This window comes from Heteronotia binoei, chromosome 10, assembly GCF_032191835.1.
Source record: "Heteronotia binoei isolate CCM8104 ecotype False Entrance Well chromosome 10, APGP_CSIRO_Hbin_v1, whole genome shotgun sequence".
Lineage (NCBI taxonomy): Eukaryota > Metazoa > Chordata > Lepidosauria > Squamata > Gekkonidae > Heteronotia > Heteronotia binoei.
This window is the reverse complement of record NC_083232.1, coordinates 27,688,989-27,709,935: the sequence shown is the minus strand read 5'-3', so window position 1 is coordinate 27,709,935 and position 20,947 is coordinate 27,688,989. Positions and strand designations below refer to the sequence as shown.

The following is a 20,947-nucleotide window of genomic DNA, read 5'->3' as shown; positions in this document are numbered from 1 at the left end:
AGACCACATTAGCTGAAGTTAGATGAGCTGGGATCCAAAGAGCCACCTCATACTATCCCCATGGCCTTCAGCTTATCCTGTAATGGTTGTGAGATTTCTTCTTTGAATAGCAGGCTACCACATGGTGGCAGAACCTACTCTTGCCACTGAGTTTCAGATGTCTTTTGCAGTGCAACATGGAGAAGCTGCTGTTTGTGAAGGCACAAGTCCAAAGCATCTTTGAGTGTATACTTTAATCCAGGGATGGAATTCTAGCAGGAGCTCCTTTGCATATTAGGCCACATCCTCCTGATATGGCCAATCCTCCAAGAGCTTACAAAAAAGAGTCTTGTAAGCTTTTGGAGGATTGGGTACATCAGGGGTGTGAGGCCTAATATGCAAAGGAGCTCCTGCTAGAATTCCACCACTGCTTTTATCAGAGCAATTATTTGGACTGTGAGATGATTTCCCAGATTACTTTTCTGTTCTGCTTTTTTTTAGCTAGGAACAAACCATTCAGGAAAAGGGCTTTGTAATTCTCTTTGCAAACAACTCTGTACATCTGCTCTTCGTTCAGTGTGAGAAAAACAAACACGAGAAGTATAATAATTACTTGGTGAAAAGAAGTAAGTGATCATGTTGATACCCGCCTTACCATTCTGTAGATTCATTAATTGTTGGTTTAGCCCAGGTTCCAGCATCCACTGTCCCAAAGCCCACATCATCATGAGAACTGGATGAGGATTGGTCTGAAAGATGTGGAGGTAGTAATGGTGGTCTGTCATCTTCAATAATGACCATGTCATCCTGGGGCATGTTGACCGTTGGAGAAAGGGCATATTTACCTACCCAACATGAAGGAGAGGAGAGAGCAAAGGACAGGCTCAATACCTGATAGTGGCACTGTTTTGTTTTTCATTAGGCGTGACAGCAGAAAGTATTGGTCACATTTAGCTGACCTGGTTTTGCTTGGGGCCCAAAAGTACACATTCAGGAGATCTTGCTCAGGAGCATTTCACACACACAGGGAGCAAATGTAGAAAACACCTCTTCCCAGTCCTCACTCACATAGCTTAGAAGGCAGGAGCACCTAGAAAAGTGCTTCTGAAGATGATCTCAGCAAGTGGGCAGGTGGCTTACAAAGATCCAGTTGATTCAACTGTAGTTGATGCATTAATAAACACAAAAAATGACCTATAATATTTAAGAAGCCCAATCTTCAATCCAGACTAGCCCAAGTTTGTCAGAGTAAGGAAGCTAAGCAGGGCCAGCCTTGGCCAGTATTTGGATAAGAGTCCCGCCATGGAAGACTTGAGTTGCTATGCAGAGGAAGGCAATGGCAAACAACCTTGGCTCATTTCTTGTCTCAAAACCCCCATGAGAAGTTGCCATAAGTTATTTGTGACTTGACAGCATATTATCATCATCATCATCCAAACAAAATTGTGCTGCACATATGAGAATAGGAATCAAGATAGACCCATCTCTTTCCTGGCATATATGCACAGGCATATTAGTCTTTTATACAGAACAGGAAACCCATAATCACCAACAACATGACAATCCAACCTTTCATCTCTGCTTGGTCAAGGAATGTTACTTTGGAAGTTACTTATGTAACTTGACCAAGGTGAGGGAAAGCTGAATATGGGAAAATGTGAACAGACTTCTTATTTCTTGTAATGGCTTAGCACACTGAGTGCCCATTCACACATGCACCTAAAGAAAAAAGAGGATGCAACATGGTTCTTGCACACACTTTGCAAATTGCCCAGCATATGAGTGCTGTGCTTATGTGGGGAAGGATCATATACCAGATGTATGTTTCTCTTACATCTGCACAATCAAAGCATAAACCAATTAGCACTGAGAATCTCTGTTGAAAATGTCTAAAATGACTTAAAAACAGAATGTGACCAAGTTCCAGAACTTCTAAAAAGTTTTTTAGGGAAAAGATTAAAAAGAAAAAAAGTACTCTGTGGCACGTAGACCCGTCACTGTCAAGCTGAAATGAATGTGTTCAAGTTTGCATAACAGCTAATTCTTTGCCCAGCAAAAGCTTCTTTGATGGACAGGTTAATGCTGAGACTAGTAATGCACTCCTTTCCAAACATAATGCCTACAAGATTGTTAACTCTCTGGCTAATAATTTCTCCAAAGAGCTGAATGCAAAGTAGTATAACCTTATGGCATTTTACAGATGAAGCCTCCAAGGTTGAGAGGCAAAAGCAATTCAGTGGCTTGTCTAGCTTTTCCCTTCACTTCTTAATATTTCAACAAGAATGAATGATGACATTTTAGCAGTTCCACTGAAATGTAAAAGAAAATACATTTCTTTTGCTGCAGGTGAGGCAAGGGGGGTGGGGTGTATGCGCGCGCACAAGAAAAGGAAGATGACCTGTAGGATCACAGTGAATAAATGAACCGGATTTGTCAATATATCCTATTGGAGGTCTATTGAAGGTCTAGAATCATAGAGTTGGAAGGACTATGTTTATCTTCTCTGTATCATTTCAATTTTAGCATATGTGCTGCTGAATCTAGTGTATCCATGAAACCAATGTAAATGTCTGCTAACAACTTTGATTCTGAATTCTGATCTCAGATCATAATAAACTTGACTTGACATGAGTTGGTGGGACCTCCAGGGTCATCTAGTCCAGTGGCTCCCAACCTTTTTGGCACCAGGGACCAGTTTTGTGGAAGACAATTTTTCCATGGACTGGGGAGAGGGGGGGTGCTGGTTTTTTGCTGTCCCGGGATGCCCCCCCACCTGCACCCCATCCCTGCCCCCTATGGGGGTCTTTAAATGCAGGGAAGACTAAGGCTCTTTCTGCTGCCTCCCTGCTAGGTGGCCAGGAGGCAGAAGGCCAATTTGCCTCCTCTTCCCATTTAAAGATCCTTGGCAGTCAGCCGATCGGGTCCGGTTGGGCAGAAGGGGTGGTGGAGCTGCTCTGCCTTGCTCTGAGGCTGCCTCCCTACCATGGAGCAAGGCTACGCTGCCTCTTTCATCCGCCTGGGACCTAGGCAGGCAGGGGCGGTGCGGCACCTCTGCCTCACTCCACAGCCTGGTTGCTAGCAGGCCACGAACCAGTACTGGCCCACGGTCCAGTGGCTGGGGACCCCTGATCTAGTCCAACCCTCTGCATGATACAGGAAATTCACAAAAACCTCTCCCTCACACACACACCCAGTAACCCCTGATCCATGTCCAGAAGACGGCAAAAAACCCTACCCTCCAGGATCCCTGGCAAAACTGGCCTGGAGAAAAATTGCTGCCTATCCCCAAAGTGGAGATCAGCATTTACCTGGACATATAAGAAAAGACCACAAGAACTAAACACTGATGCAGCCCTTTCTGCCCTCTTTCCCATGAGTTCACAGAGAATCAGCATTGCTGTCAGATGACCATCTAGCCTCTGTTTGAATACCTCCAAAGTAGGAGAGTCCACCACCTCCTGATGAAGCCTGTTTCAGTGAGGAACTGCTCTGTCAGAAAGTTCTTCCTAATGATTCAATTTAAAGTCATTGGTTCTGGTCTGACCTTCTGGGTCAACAGAAAACAACTCCACACCATCCACTACACAACAGCCCTTCAAGTACTTGAAGATGGTGATCATATTACCTCTTAGTTATCTCATCTCCAGGCTAAACATATTGAGCTCCTTCAACCTTTCCTCATTGAACTTAGGCTCCAGACCGCTCACCATCTTCCTCTGGACATGTTCCAGCTTGTCTATATCCTTCTTGTCTATATCCTTCTTATAGAAGTAACTTAACATGGCACAGTCCTATGTACTCCAAGATGATTTGTTCAGCTATGCCCACACCATTATCATGGGAAGGACTGCATTTCAGTGGTAGGGTATCTGCTTGGCATACAGAAGGTCCCAGAGGTTTAAGCTCCAGCATCTCCAGTTAAAAGGACCAGGCAGTAGGTAATGTGAAGGAATTCTGTCTAAGTGGACAGCCACTGCCAGTATGAGTAGATGGACTGATGGTCTGATACAGTATAAGGCAGTTTTCATGTGTTCAAGTGCACTTTCCCCCCACATGAAACAAAAGTTTGCCCAAGATTACTAATTGTGTGATGAGCACAAAAGCCCTGTATGTGGCACACATTACAAGTATTAGTCTCTTCCCTTTTTCTCTTTTATTTCTTTTCTTTTGCACTTTTTAATTCTCTGCCTGAAGCCCTCCTATGGGATCTGGACCTCTGCTTTGAACCTGGAATGGTAAGTAGCTTTAAGCTCCTTCCTCATCTCCTACCTTTGGCCTTTTCCCTCCCTCTTCTTGAATGATATGTGGTTGCCCAGAGTGTGGGGTATCTGAAGAACTTGTATCTTAATGAGGGCATTCCAGCACTGATTGTAATTACTGCATGCTTGATATTATCGCAATAGCTTCAGTATACTAATTGTTCCATTTGATAAACTCTCCAATTTCAACATATTTAAAGTTTCTGTATTTAAACTTGCACAAGAAGCTTTGTCCTTCTACCAGTGATACCTTTGCTCCCTTTTATGTGTGACATTGCCCTGATTGTGTGCATTCCTTTAAGTGTAAAACTGAAGACAGCAGTTCTTCTGATTGAGAGGCAGTGGGAGGGAAAAAAAGACACTTCTGCTTTACATTGAAGCTAGTGCCAGCTGAAGCACCTAAACTATGCTTTTTCTGCTCTTCAGGTACAAATTTGATGGCCAAAGGCATGAGCCTTTGAACATGAGCCAAAGGGCAAGTTCCTAAGGGTCCATTGTTCATGCTCTTGAACAAGCTCCAAGACCAATTACATATGAACATATGAAGCTGCCTTATACTGAATCAGACCTTTGGTCCATCAAAGTCAGCATTGTCTTCTCCGACTGGCAGCAGCTCTCCAGGGTCTCAAACTGAGGTTTTTCACACCTCTTTGCCTGGACCCTTTTTTGGAGATGCCAGGGATTGAACCTGGGACCTTCTGCTTCCCAAGCAGATGCTCTACCACTGAGCCACCATCCCTCCCCGAATTACATTTCATTGCTTTCTGTTTGTATTTTTAAATATTACAATTATTTACAATATTACAATTATTCGTATTGTAAGCTATTTTGAATTCTTTCATGGAGAAACATAGGCAGGGGTGGAATTCTAGAAAGAGCTGCTTTGCATATTAGGCCACACACCCCTGATGTAGCCAATCCTCCAAGAGCTTACAAAAAAGAGACCTGTAAGTTCTTGGAGGATTGGCTACATCAGGGGTGTGTGGCCTAATATGCTAAGAAGCTCCTGCTAGAATTCCACCCCTGAACAAAGCAAATAAGTATAAATACATGAATCTATGTTACCTATGTCCCATCAACCACACACAGTGATGGCAGAGGGAGGAGGTTCTCCATGTTGAGAGGGAAGAAGCAGACAAATAGGGGTTGATGGACAAAACGAGATTTGTCATCTTTACCTAGTAGACTCACTAGAGTATGTTATAAAAGTCATGTTTTGCTATGATGTAGAATGCAACCTGAGGGAGCCAGTGATTTTTCCTTGGTTTATTCTTAAGGTCTATAAACTGACATTCTCAGATGACTAGCAGAATAAAAACAGGTTACAAATAAATTACTTTGGCATGCATTCCTCAATACATCGACATGCTATATTAGGTCCCCCAAAGTGGTGCTCATGGGTGCAACAGCACCTGCTGACACCTTTTCTGGTACCCACCAAGTGTATTTAGAAAGCGGAGAGTGTTCCATTTTGTTTACAGGTGGGGATTCTGCCCAGCAAGACTTCTGATTGGCCACTGGAGATTTGATTGGCTGTGCAGATACTTTAAAAAATATTGCAATTAGCAGCAGCTGCCACCACAGCACAAAGATCTTCACTGTGTGACTGAAGGTAAGCTGTGATAATTATTTTGTGACTGGCTCTGCCTCCCACGGCAGCCATTTTGTGGCTGCTCTCACCACACTGTGTCTGTGTCAGAATTCAAAAGGTGCCAGCAGACTCAAAAAGGTTGGGGACAACTGTGCTATATTATTGATTTTTTTTTGTGTGTCGTCCTATTTTTAGAACAAAATAGGCTTTGCAAAACAAGAAATGAAGCACAGTATGGCACAGAATCCTAGCAGCTCCACCCTGTCATTAACTTAACCAAGGAACATCTTCCATTCTCTTGGTATTTTATTTACTATTTATTTATACATTTTCTTATTTTCAAGTCCAATTGTTGCAGAAAACTGGAAAATAACCTAGTTGCTCATATAAATACCTATTAATATGTGTGTGTTTTTCTGCATGTTTGGGCAAGTGGCAACTCAATGCTTTGAAGCTTGTTTTCAAAAATAAGAACATTATACTTATTAACAGAACGGTAAACAGATCTAATAAGGAATTCTATAATTAGGGGGAAATCCTAGGACATCAGAAGGATCCCTGCAGGGAAAAATATATATTCCACAGATCCTGCTTGGATAACATTCCTCATAAAAGTCATTATGTTCTAGCCAGATAGGTCACTGAAGCACCATGCCCGTATGTTACAGTTTATGGTCTCTTACTCTGGGAACTTCCACTCAAAGCCCATGGACAGAGGGGGCAAACTTAAGAAGATGGTACCCCCCCCCTTTTGTAACATTAGGAGCATCCAGGGGTGGAATTGTAGCAGGAGCTTCTTTGCATATTAGGCCACACACCCCCGATGTAGCCAGTCCTCCAAGAGCTTACAAGGCTCCTAATATGCAAAGGAGCTCCTGCTAGAATTCCACCCCTGGGAGCATCTAGCATGATAATGAGATATGCATAGCAGCTTCTCCTAGGCGTCACTGCCATTTGCTTGTTTGCCTGGGTAGAGAGCTGCAACAAGACTGAATAGACCAGGGGTGTCAAACATGCAGCCTGGGGGCCGAATCAGGCCTCCGGAGGGCTCCTATCAAGCCCCTGAAGCACCTGGCTGTCATCTGCCTTCTTCTTCTGCTTTCTTACTTCTTTATGCATTACAGCTTGCTTTGCAAAGCTTGCTTAATCGCACAGGAGTTACGGAGAAAAAACTCTATTTTCTCCATTGGCTGAGGATCCTCCCTTGGGGAGGAAGGGGGAAGGCACAGCTTGCTTTGCCAGGCTCTCTCAATCACACAACAGAGCTACTGAGCCAAGTCTCTCTTTCTTCTATTGGCTGAGGCTCTTCCCCCTGCTGGTTCCCTGGGGAAGGAAGTAAAGAGCCAGAGCTTCCTTTGCCCAGTTCCCTGGATCCCATGGGAGAGATACAAAGAAAGCACCTTTAAGACCAACGAGTGCTAATGTTTTAAGCATGTTTTAAGGTTGTTGTTTTTTAAAAAAAGACCTTTAATTGTGTTTGTTTGTGTCCTTTATAAAGTTTATATCTCTGCTACCTAATCTTAAATAGGTACACACATGGCCCAGCCCAACAAGGTCTCATTTATGTCACATTTGCCCCTCATAACAAATTAATTCGACACCCCTGGAATAGACAATGCAGAGCTAGATGAACCAAGGATCTGACTCAGTAAAAAGCAGCATCATATGTTTCAAAGTCTGGTCACCCTGTTTGAAATTTACCCCTGAAAACCAATGGGAAAGCTTCTTCTCGCTCAGTTTGCAGAAGTACTGAAGCTTAACTGATCACCTCTCTCATTGCCTTTTCTCCATGGGAGAAGGCAGGATGGGCAAAGGGGGCAGGATGGGCAAACAAGACCTGAAGCACAGGTTCCTGTGCTTCAGGCCTTCTTTCCTTGTTCCAAGCCCCCCAGCATCTATGTGCAAAGTCTGGGATCTATGAAAGAATGCTGAAAATATGCAAATGGGAATCATGGTGAAGCTTGCTCATGCTTTTAACACATATCCTCCATTTAATCTAGTTAACCTTTAAGCACCACAGGGACCTCTGTTGCTATCCAATCGGGGGGGGGGGGGGGAGAGAATTCGTTTCCTAAAATCAAACAAGGAAATTAGAAATAGATATACCTCTTCTTTGTGCAAACTTAGAAAAGAATCATGAAAATTAATCTATGGATACCTGTATCCACAAGGTCTGCATTAACTGCTCAAGGAATTGGGGGGGGGGGGGGGAGGTGATTTTAGCAATGATGTCTGAGCAGCAGACTTGGAAATGAATCCAACGTATTTATTACGTCAGGTGCTCTGTCAGTCCAATATTTTATCACGAGTTTAAAAATTTGCACAAGCTACAAGCCATTATGAGCTGCTTGGTAAATCCAGCTACTCCCATGGCAAAGCAAGTCTTTATTAACTGGATCTGTTGGGGGGGGGGGCTGAATTGCTATACAGCTAGTACTAATAACCTCATTATCCATTGAAGGCCACGCAGAGAGAAGAATACTGAATCCAAACAAAGGAAGCATAAAATTAGTTACATGATTTTAAACCCTTCAGGCCTGCAAGGCATATAAAGCAGGAGTTGGGGGGGGGGGAGGGGGAATCCAAAACAAACAAACACTAAACACAAATTGGATAAGATTCACATGAGCTTATCTCCTTTTTGGAGGGGGAAATTTAAAGAGAGATAAAAAATCAATGCTGAAACTTAACTGATATGTCCTTAATCATAACATTCATTGACTTTGTATTTAATGAAGCTGCACTAGCTGGACTCACACAGACAAGCACAAAAGCCTGTCTCTCCACCTCAGACACAGTAAAACATTTTAAAATCTTCCTGCGGTTATTCACCTGCTCCGCAATCTGAGACTTACTTTTATCAATTTATTGACAGGCCGCAAGAAGCCTTGTGCGTGGAAAAAAAGGGGGGGGGGCGGAGACAGTCATGCTTTTAAACTGGTCTCCACAATTTTCGTTTTCCCACATCCACAGTACATTAATCAGCCATTGTGGGGGAGGGAGAGAAAAATATAGGTGAGATGATAAACAAGACCTGATTAGCCGAGTCTGTTCGACTCACCCATCATCCGACTCAGAGCAGTGTTCCTGGTGGGCGATTCGTTGAGCCCTTCAATCCCGCTGTACAGAGAATGGGAAATCCTACGTTCCCTGTCGTCCAGCATTGTCTCAATAGGCAGCTCTGGCCCCGGGGGACTCCCAGGTGACTCCAACTACACAGAAAGGGGGGAAAATCAGTTCTGAATGTCCATTTAACAGCATGGGGGAAACAATAACAACTTGCCAGAGGCCTGGACCTGGCTGGGCACTAAATGAGCTAGAACTTTTCACCCTGGCCCACAATAATTTGCACTGACAGTGCTGCTTAATGACCAACTTGCAGTGCCACTTTACACTCCATCTCCCATGGAGCCTTGTCAGACTCTATCCTCTTTTCAGGAGGAAACACGTAAAGACAAAGAACTATGTTTCAGTTTATTTGCACTGCACATTTCCTTGAGTGAGCATCCCCGCTCGGTGTGTTTCAAAATTATCTGGCAGATGGCCTGGACCTCTTTCATAGACTGACAGCTTGTCAGGACAAAAACCTTCAGAACAGTGTAAGGGGGAGATACAGACAACCCCCTCCCAACAAAAAAACAACAGTGGGAATAAGCTGCATTTGGAGCCTGGCTTCTAACCTCTTTCAAAATTGAGCAATTTGCTTCCGTAGGCAATTGTTGCATGATTTTCCCTCAAAAAGCCCAACATCACAAAAATTAACACAGGCATACATAAATAAATATCCAGCCCCCTTGCAATTAGACTGCGGTGTGGAATTAACATTGTTTTCACAGTGATTCTATTAAGGTAAATAGTTTGGTTTGGCAGCATGTGTATGTGTGTGCATGGGTCTGCAGATACCCAATCTCACTGACCCTAAAGGTAAATTCACTTCATCTTTTCAGGGTCTGGGCAGCATCTCTGTCAGTTTTGTGACACACCATGAGAGAGGGGGAAGAGAGAATGCTGACCCATTTTCTCAAGCCCCAGAGGGCCCTGTGGTGGCTTTTGAAAACCCTTGGCCCAGCAGGGAGCCACTGGACAGCACACCATGAACAGACAGGAGGGAGAGGTATTCTGCTGTGCAACGGCTTCTGCTCTTATTTTCCCTGACCTACGTAATACGAAGAGACAGTTCAAAAATAATATTTTTAATTCTTAACCAGAAATCAGCCTTAGGCTCATATATATCAGCCCTTCTTTTTTCAGGACAAAATCTTCCCCAATGACTTTAACCGCAGTCAAGGAATAGGTAGGCATCAGCAGATGAGGCCAGGTTTTGAAACCAGCTTCAGGTCCTTGTTGGAACCTCCAGACTTTAATAGGTGAAACCCCAGAAAGGAAGCATCCTTTTTAAAAACAGACACAAAGAAACAAATGGTATCTTTGTTCCAAAGCAGCACATTAACCACTAAATCACAGGGCTATATTGTAGGATTGCCAAATCCAATTCAAGAAATATCTGGGGATGGAGCCAGGAGACATTGGGGGCGGAGCCAGGAGCAAGGGTGTGACAAGCATAATTGAACTCCCAGGGAGTTCTGGCCATCACATTTAAAGGGACAGCACATCTTTTTAAATGCCTTCCTTCCATAGGAAATAATGGATAGAGGCACCTTCTTTTGGGGCTCATAGAATTGGACCCCCTGGTCCAATCGTTCTGAAATTTGGGGGGTGTTTTGGGGAAAGGCACTAGATGGTATACTGAAAATTTGGTGCCCCTACCTCAAAAAACAGCCCCCCCCAGAGTCCCCGATACCTCCAGATCAATTCCCCATTATACCCTATGAGAATCGATCTCTACATAGGGAATAATGAAGCGCTCAGCAGACATTTCCCTCCCCCCCCCCCCCGTGTTTCTGGCGATTCTGAAGAGGAATTGGCATCTCTGCTCACGAGTTGCTGCCAACTTCTTCAAAGTAACACAGGCACACCATCCCAAGAGGAAGCCTTTCCAATTGGAGACTGAAGCCTCCGGAGGTAGAAAGTCACATGGTGGCTGTGGGGGTGGCCAGCTGACTGGGGGTGGGAAGGAGCCTGGGAAATCGGGAGAACCCCTGCTGGAACCTGGGGATTGGCAAGCCTATTATATTGGGATGGCTATTCTCTTCAATTCCCAATCTCTATAGTTTACAACCCTCCAACTGAAGAGAAGCCAGAAGTTTGTTTACTCTAGGTATAAAATGAGAACTTTGTGTCTCAGCCAAAGATCACTCCTTATTATCTTTAAAGATTTTTATTTAAAATAAATCTAATCATTCTTGAAATAAGAAAATATGAAAGGATTGCAATGATACAAAATATACGCACGTGGAAATGGATTCAGAAACAGAAATACATACATTTCATTCCTTATCCTTTATCCTGTCTAAAGATTAAAAGATTAAATACACCAAGGAGAGAAGAGGTACTATAACTGAGACAAAAAACCCCCGACAAATCACAAGGCCCAGATGGCATACATCCAGGAGTTCTGAAAGAACTCAAATGTGAACTTGTGGATCTCCTGACAAAAATATGCTGTCACTAAAATCTGCCTCCATTACTGAGGATCGGAAGGGAAGATCTTGTTTTCCTAACCTTTTAGAGTCATATGAGGGGGTGAACAAACATGTGGACAAGGGTGATCCAATAGATGTTCTTCATTTAGCCCTCCATAAAGCATTTTAAAAAGTTCCTCATCAGAGGAGCCTAAGTAAACTCAGCAGGACTGATTAATTAACAGGAAACAGACAGTGAGTATAAATGGGAACTTTTCACAGTGCAAGATGGTAAGCATTGGGGTACCACAGGGCTTGGTACTAGGTCCAGTGTTTTTTAACTTGCCCGTTAATTATCGAGAGATGGGAGCAAGCAGTGGAGTAGCTAAGTTTGCAGACCAGACTAAGTTGTTTGGAGTGGTGAGAACCAGGGAGGAAGGGCGAGTGTGACAAAAAGAGATTCAAAATAGGCAAGTACAAAGAAATGTGCATTGGAGCCAAAATCCTAACAATCAAGGATGGAGTCTGAAATGGTTGTAACTGACCAGGAGGGAGATCTTTGGGTTGTGGTAGGTAACTCACTGAAGATGTTGATTCAGTGTGCAACTGCAATTAAAAAAAGGCAAATGCTATGCTGGGAATTATTAGGAAGGCAATTGAAAACAAATCAGCCAGTATCATAATGCCTATGGTGCAGCTTCATTTGGAATACTGTGTACAGTTCTGGTTACCATACCTCAGAAAAATATTATGGAAATGGTGAAGAAAAGGGCAACTAAAATGATTAAGTGGATGAAACACCTTCCCTGTGGAGAAAGGTTAAAGAGGTTAGTTAGGGCTTTATAGCTTGGAGAAACGATAACTGAGCAGTGACATGATAGAGGTTTAAAAAATTATGCATGAGATAGAGAAAGTAGAGAAATAAGTACTTTTCTCCTTTTCTCACAATACAAGAACTCATGGGCACTCAATGAAATTAATGAGCAGTAGGCTTAGAGCAGATAAAATGAAATACTTTTTTCACCCGAAGATTTATTAACACATGAAATTCACATGCAGGAAGTGGTGTTGGCTGCAAGCATATGGAGCTGAGTTCCATCTGTGGTGGTGGCTACAAGCATAGACAGCTTCAAGATAAACATATGGAGTTGAGGTCTATCAGTGGCCACATGGAATACTATGCCTGGGGCAGTGATGCTCTGTATTCTTGGTGCTTGGCAGACAACAATGGGAGGGCTTCCAGAGTTCTGGCCTTACTGGTGGACCTCCTGATGACACCCGGGGTTTTGCTGCTGTGTGACACAGTGTTGGACTGGATGGGTAATTCAACATGGCTTCTCTTATGGTCTTATGTTTTTAAATACAATTTCTGAGATACAACATGGTTTCTCTTATATTCTTGTGTTCTTAAATGCAATTTCTGAGACTCTCATCCAAGCTCTTTCAGAAAGGCCTAAGACATTCAGGGCTATTTGAGGTATGACTACATAAGCCCAATTATGTGAAACCCATATGACCATACCAAAAGCTTCCAATACGTCACTTCGAATGGTATGAGGAGAACTCTTCCCTGAGCTTAGAAGAAATTTCCCATAGAAATATATGTATCAAGATTGTGAACTATTAGATCAACTTGGTCACAGATTTTTCTGGACATCAATCCATCTATTCAAAGTTATGGAGCATCAAGTACAAAGCAGAGAAAGTAAAACTTGTACATGAATGCAGAACTAAAGCAAATTGTCAGGCCTGCTGTTTGTTGAACCAATACCTCCAACAGACAAGAATCTGCAACAAATGTCAACTTCTATGGGCTTACACCAAATGTCAGCTTCTATGGGCTTACACCTCATTGGTGGATCTGTATGATATGGGATGTAGAAGGAAGATACAAATGATCTTAAGGGACCCTTCACATCTGGGCCACTTGCTATTTGAGATTTTACCATCAGGTAGGCGATATAGAGTGTTGAAGGCAAAGACAAATAGATTCAAGGGCAGCTTCTATCCAAGTGCCGTGGTTAAGCTAAATGCAGGGTTATGAATGGTTATGTGTTTTTAGATGCATTTAAATGTTCTATGTATATGTCCTTTTGTGGGTGTTGATGTGTTGGTATGTTTGTGGAAGAGCACTTCATTTCGTTGCTCTCATTTTCTTTTTTGAGAACAATGACAATAAATTTATCTATCTATCTATCTATCTATCTATCTATCTATCTATCTATCTATCTATCTATCTATCATCTATCTATAACATGTATCAAACCATAAACACAGATGAGTTCTTCGCAATACCAGTATTTCACAAGATCTGGGCAATGTATCCGTCAGCTTTGTAAAAAAAGAATGCTGTCCCACTTTCTACCAGCTTCTGAAGGCTTAGTTGTGGTAGCAAAAGCATTTCACACATTTAAAACTAAACAATCCAAAAAAAGTATGGAGCACACAACAGAATCCATTGAGAGTTGTGAGCATTCTGTATTAGTTACCAAATATTGAGCATGATTTGATGAATTCAGATAAGTAACATATTCAAGTTACTAACAAGTAACACATGATACTATGAACAAACCTTAATAAATTACAAGATTAATAGATTACAAAAGGTGTGATCTCATCTATGTAGAATTCATGACAAGTGCTCTATATATCAACCCAATGGACCAGCACCACAGAGCCTTCGTAACAATCAGAACCAGATACACAGAGAAGTGATTTGCAAAATTTGCAGTACTTCAAAGTGGGCAGAGCACTATCAGAAGACACTGTATTATTCCTGTTCAAAGCTATCATCTTTTTAATATAAATGAGATATTTAATGAAGTTCCGAATTGCAGACTTATCTTCTCCCAGTCTGATCAGCACTGGGGAGATTTACTGCATTGAAGGGTCAACACAATTACAATTGGAGACACTTCAGGCTGCAAGAGAATAATAAACTTGCCATGCAAGTGAATTAGACTCAATAAGGTTTAAATTGTGAAATGAGGATTTGTTTTATTCAGGTCCCCCCCCCCTTTCTCCTAAATTGCAGATTATAACTGACAGCTCCACTGAAAAGTAAATTAAACAATATTCAAAGCCTCTGATGTAAAGGAATCAAGAGAAAATGTACGATGAATGGGAAAAAATGTTAAAATTATAAAACAGTGTTTAAAAATATCCAAGGACCGAAGCTGTGGTCCCAAAAAAATATTCACACAGATGAACTGTACTTTGTTTTAACTTCCTTCAAACAACGAATGGAAATTAGCTTAAATGACTAACATGACATTTTTTCCCAGGGAGATAGGACTGTATCATAAGAGTTATAGAACAAATGTTGAGTTCTTTATTAAATCACATAACGTTAGCCGTTCCTCAAGAGACAAAGCATATCTAAAAACTGCTATCAAGCTCTGACCAGTTTTTTTTAATTTTTTTTTTTTTGGGGGGGGGGATGAAAAAGGAGAAAACAGAGAAAAGAAGACAGCTCAGAATCCTAGAGAGAAGCACAAACATTTGCCCCAGGTAAACCACAGTGCGCAGAAAGGATAAATAATGGTGCCATTGTTTAGATGGCTGTGCACTGCAAAGAACACTGGCATGTATTTCCACTTTCATGGGAAAAGGCTTTATTCAGTGTCCAATTAACATATCAAAAGCCAGATTTAAATCAAGACATCAACAGACAACCGCACAAATATTTAACCAAAGACATAATGCCTTTTATAAACAACAACAAAAAAGTTTGGGAGGGAGATTAAGAGGGGAAGCTTGCAAAGAAGTCTTTTCTTTCTTTTCTTTTTCTTTTTTTTTAAAAGTTTTGTTGGTTCTTCTGCCAGGAAGGTTTGCATAAAGCAAAATGTGACACAAGAGAGCAAGCTTTGTTGACAGGCCTGAGAGATGGACAGAAACGTGGAGGGGAGGGGAGGGGGGACACTCCATCAAGGCAAGCTCTCTCACTTCAGCTACTCTGGCAACTTCATTACTGGACCCCCTGTCATCAGACACTGTGTTGTCACTGCAGCAGTACAGGGATTAATAGCAGGAGCTCTAAGTAGTAGGCCTGAAGTTTAAATTTTAGCCTACCAAAGTTCTCATGAGGTGGTCATGCTAAGCAATTCAGTCTCAATTCTCTTCTTCATGCAACACATTAGTTCAGTTCAGACATATGGCACAGAGGCATGGCATAACTGAATTATGGTTAGCTTGTGAAACCAGGATTCACAATCACTCAACTGCTGAACTGCATAGACAAATGCCCATCACATTGTCATTCTTCTGTCTGGGCAACTCTGCAGCCAGAGTGAATCCATTGATAGTTCTGGGGAAAAGCCAGCAATAAGTTTGCACTCATACGTCACCTGGAGCTATAGTTACTAAAACGACTTCAGATCATTACTTCAGATCATGGTTTGACATACCCATAATTTAGCAGAATGACAATCACAGTGATCACGGCTTGATGAAGCTGTCATTTTGCATTGTGTCCAAACTGAGGCAATGCGTGTTAGGCTAATCTTACATATATTGTCCAGATAGCTTTCATAAGGATTACAGAAATAGCATAGGCAAGACTGAACATTATTATCTGTATCCTATTCCCCTACCTTCCATCCTGTTTGATAGTAACAGCTCTTCATGTTGGGGGAGGGGTCACCCCAACAAATTTCTTTTAAAATGACAGAGACTTGCCAGAATAGTCATCCCTTGGTCTCAAAAATGCATGCTACCTCACAAATTCTATAGTTAACAGACATGCACCTTCAAGCAGAAAATATTGTCCTGGTAGATGAAATGGGTGCACGCATATTAACTACCAACCAAGTGTGAATAGGTTAGGTTGGAAGGGAGGGGAGAGGGAACAGGAAAACTGGGTACTCCCAAACTCTGTTTTAGGGTTGTGATTAGCTCCATACAGCAGTGACAATAAGGCCATTCAAAGAAACTGAATGCTACTGTTATGTACTTCATGTCAGATTTCTAACGTGGGCATATAGCAAAAAAAGGCTGAGGTGGGAGATGAGGCTAGTATAAGAGATTCAGTTTGCATATGTGATGCTATGATCTAATATTAACAAGAAACATTCCATTTTAATTTTAAAATAGTTTCATGAACATATGAAGCTGCCTTATACTGAATCAGACCCTCAGTCCATCGAAGTCAGTATTGTCTACTCAGACTCCAGGGTCTCAAATCTAATGGGTTATTTGATCAGTTATCAGTCAGGACATTAGTGAAAAGAGTTAAAAATTACAATACCTGTGGCTCATCTTTACTTAAATATACAGAAGTAAATGTGATACGGACTCCCCCCCTTCTTTAATTAAAGTTCAAAGTAGAAACAAGAAGCCTGGAAAATCCCTGGGATTTCCCAAAGGTTTCCACAATCCCTCCCTCAGGAACATGTTCACCTTAACACGCCGAAAGCCAGACAGATGCCCCCCAAAAGCTGTGAAACCTTACTTCATTATGTATTTTTAAAGACTGATGTTACCCAATCTCATGAACACATTATTTGGATTCAAAATTCCCATCTTCTGGTAGAGGTTGTCTCTTGCACTGGCATATTTTCCCATGATTTCACTAACAAAGCTCAGAAGAATGATTACCATTAAAATAGATGCCTGTGTGCATCAGTTGTGGGGGAAATGGCATTAAATACCAGCACAAAATGCTCAAAAGACATAAAGGTATCAGAAACAGCAATCACAAACATGGGCAAATGAAGAGTTGCCATAATGACAACATTCAATCCCCGCCCCCCCCCCCCCCAAAAGAAGCTGAGGTAAAAAAAAAAAAAAAGTATGTTCATACATCTTAACTTTAGCATTAAGAAAACCGTTTGTAGGGCAACTGAAAGATAATTCATAGCATTCCTCCAGTGTTTACAGCATGATTAACTATGGATTCCTTCACTCCAGTTGTTCAGTTATTTTGCTGATGCCACCCACGGCATTCAATGGATGGGAGTTTAGCTTCATAAAAAGTAAAAGGAGGCCACTGTCAGGATGCCAGCTGGGAAGCAATACAGCCTGACCGCAGAAGACCACCTTTAGGGGCTAGCATGAAGTGGCAATACTGTCTGATATGTGTAAAAGCAACAAGTGCGGTCCATACTACTAACTGCTTTCCCCCTTATGTAGACAGCATCATGTTTTAAATAAGGAATAATAGGATTTCAGCCACATGGTCCTTTATCAAGCAGATAAGAACAAGCTGTTCGATAAATACTAGGTGCTTGATAAATTCTACCTGCTCTAACTAGAACTGGTTTGGCCCTTATCTGAACAAAATGATAAAAGGCCAGTTAAATGGTTGCTGGCACTTCAACAATATCATTGCCAAGTGATGTATTAATAAGTATGGGGGAAATGCATATCTCAAAAAGGCTATGCCAAAAGAGTCTGCAGCTAAATTAAGTCTCCCCATTAGCACTGCTTTAATTATCATCTGCCTCCGACTTTTCCAGTGAAGTTTATAAACACTGACAAGAACGCAATTTGTACTTTCCAGAGAAACTGAAACAGAAATCTACTATAATGCACCATTTGTGAAAAACTGGCTGCCCCAATTTTATTGTCAGCTGTCTGCCAGCCTGGTTTGTACCTGCCTGCAGAAGACAACAGTATGCCAGTGCTCTTTCCTTTATGCAGCCACAGGCACCTCTGCTAAAATTGCTAAAAGATTTGTGGGCATACACACCCTTAGGTGTGGGATAGCTGTGTTTGTCTGTACTTGAATAAATAAAAACTTTTAATACTACCAGATTTATGGCAGAATAATAAAGCTAGAGTCCGTTGGCACCTTTAAGACTAACAAAGTTTTATTCAAGCTATTAGCTTTTGTGTGCATGCACACTGAAGTCTGAAGAACTGTATGTGCACATGAAAGTTAATACCTTGAATAAAACTTTGATGGTCTAAAACAGGGATGTCAATGTTTGGCCCGTGGGCCAGATCAGGCCCTCGGAGAGCTCCTATCAGGCCCACAAGCAAGTCTGCTTCCTTTTCCCTCTCTTTTGCTTCCTTCTGCATCTCAGCTTGCTTTCCCAGGATTTCTCAATTGCACAGGAGCTACAAAGCAAAGCCTCTATTTTCTTCATTGGCTGTGGCTCCTCTTTTGGGGAGGAAGGGGGGAGGGAGAGCTTATTGCAAGAGTGCTAATACTTTAAGCATGTTTTACTTTAGGTTTTTAAAGAAATCTTTAATTGTGTTTGTCTGTGTCCTTCATAAAGTTTATATCTCAGCTACCTGGCATTATATTTTATGACACACAGGCCCCAGCCCGACTAGGTCTCATTTATGTCAGATCCAGTCCTGGTCTAAAAGGTGCAAATGCATTTTAGCTTTATTCCATTGCTTCAGACCAACACGGCTACCCACCTGGATCTAGATTTATGGCAGCATATGCTGTTGTGAACTAGTACCCCCACACAGTGGAATCCTCAGTCAGAAGTCATCTACATGTGCATAAAAAGAGATTGGGGGGGTGGGGAATGGTCAAAAGCAGAGTTAAAAGTTTGTGAAGCTTAAGATATATAGTCTATGACATTTCTATGTGACACTCAAGTACATTGGCCATCTTTAATTGTGTTTGTCTGTGTCCTGTACTGTACACAGTACTGTCCTGTACAGTGTCCTGTCCTGTACATCAGTTTGGTGTAGTGGTTAAGGGTGCGGACTCTTATCTGGGAGAACCGGGTTTGATTCCCCACTCCTCCACTTGCACCTGCTAGCATGGCCTTGGGTCAGCCATAGCTCCGGCAGAGGTTGTCCTTGAAAGGGCAGCTGCTCTGAGAGCCCTCTCCAGCCCCACCCACCTCACAGGGTGTCTGTTGTCAGGGAGGAAGGTAAAGGAGATTGTGAGCCGCTCTGAGACTCTTCGGAGTGGAGGGCAGGGTATTAATCCAATATCTTCTTCTTCTTCTTCATTAACAACAATCGCAACGGATGGAAACACAGTTTACCAAGTTCAAAAATAATGCCTATATTAGCCAAGAAATATGCCTATATTAGCCACGAAATATGCTATCACTGTTTAATCTCTGATTAGCAAAGTTAAATCTACTGTATCTCCCACTGATATTTCTTTGCTAAAGAGCCATGACTTTTGGAACAGCAAAGGACTGTCTTGATATAGTTAAATTTATTTAAATATTCTCCAGTAGACTTCTGAAAGTTGCCATTGTTATGTCAAATTTGTGCCCACTGGAAGGAGGGGAATACTTAAGGTAGATTTTTAAAAAAAAAAAATTGGATAGATTTACATTTTATTTCTGCTACTGTTTAACTGTTTTTAGGAGCATGGACCGCCTCACTCCCATGTATTTCAAGATGAGTAGCTGTGTTAGTCTGTCTGTAGCAGTAGAAAAAAGTCCAGTAGCACCTTAAAGACCAACAAAATCTGTGGTAGGATAGATTCCGTGAGTCACTGAAGATCAGAAGTGAGCACACATCTAGCTGTATTGAAATCTCAGAAGAAATATCAATCGGCACAAATGGAATCACTTGGCAAACTTAGTTACCTAGTATTAAGTAAGGATAAAATCCGCTCTGATTTTGTTAACTACATCACTTCTCGCTATACAATTCCAGATGATTTATTGTGAGCTTCAGGAAATAATAAAGATTTGTGTCAATAGGTGTTTAATGGGGACGCCATAATAGACTATTCGTTAATTGTTCAAACAAGATCTGCCCCATGGTATAAAAACATAAAGAAGGACCATCTAAGAGCCACATATCTGGCAAATATTACTATGTATAAACTTAGATCAGCATTTACAGCTCTGCGGTTTCAGACCATGCCAACAGAATACCTTCTGGGGCGATACTCTAAAACACTTCAGGAACAGCGTATCTGTATTTGCAAAACTTCTGTGGAGGACCTCTTCCATTATGTTATGGTTTGCCCACTGTATTCAGAACCTAGATGCAAGCTTCCGACTGAAATAACAAATCAATTGTATATGGCTTCTGATATGGATGAGCTAATATTTCTATCATCAGATATTGACCCTATGGTTTCTTACAAGGGAATATTTAAGGGGAACACTTTTCTCTACCTCAAGGAGTCTCAAAACACCTCACAATGACATTCTCTTCCTCTTCCAACAACTGGCACCTTGTGAGCAATACTCCCTCTAAGCTGTGAAGTCTTATGAGCAAAAATCCTACTTTGTAAGCTACTGGTATTAAAGTTGTGAGTTATTGCATAAATTAATTTGCTCTGGGGCCATTTTTCCTGAGCAAAGACAAAAATGTGTGAGTTGGAGGCTAAAAACCTGTGAGCTATCTCACACTAACTCAGCTTAGAGGGAACACTGGGGTAGGTAGGGCTGAGAGAGTTTGAGATAAATGTGGCCCAAGGTCATACAGCAGGCTGTATGTGGATGAGTGGGGAATCAAACCCAGTTCTGCAGATTAAAGTTCACCACTCTTAACCACTATGCTATGTTTAAGAAAGCTAACTGGATATCTTCTCAATCTAGTAGACTGGGTCCCTCCACCCAAAAGATTCTGTTCACCATTTAGAAGACCAGTGCTGGATGCTCAAAGCTCAAAAGGCATAGCTGAAGAGAAGCAACTTTCTTTAGAGGAGAGATGTGGGG

At 41.9% G+C, this 20,947-nt stretch overlaps 1 protein-coding gene across 7 annotated transcripts in view; it reads right to left on the bottom strand.

Annotated features, from left to right (window-relative positions):
* Nucleotides 1-20,947, bottom strand: part of PARD3 (par-3 family cell polarity regulator) — a 745,691-nt gene that overhangs the window by 228,762 nt on the left and 495,982 nt on the right. For all 7 annotated transcript variants that reach the window (XM_060248141.1, XM_060248148.1, XM_060248145.1 and 4 more), the window contains 2 exons: nt 8,891-9,041; nt 635-824 (listed from right to left, as the gene is read on the bottom strand). In XM_060248141.1, the coding sequence (XP_060104124.1) occupies nt 635-824; nt 8,891-9,041 (341 nt within the window). The remainder of the gene's footprint in view (nt 1-634; nt 825-8,890; nt 9,042-20,947) is intronic.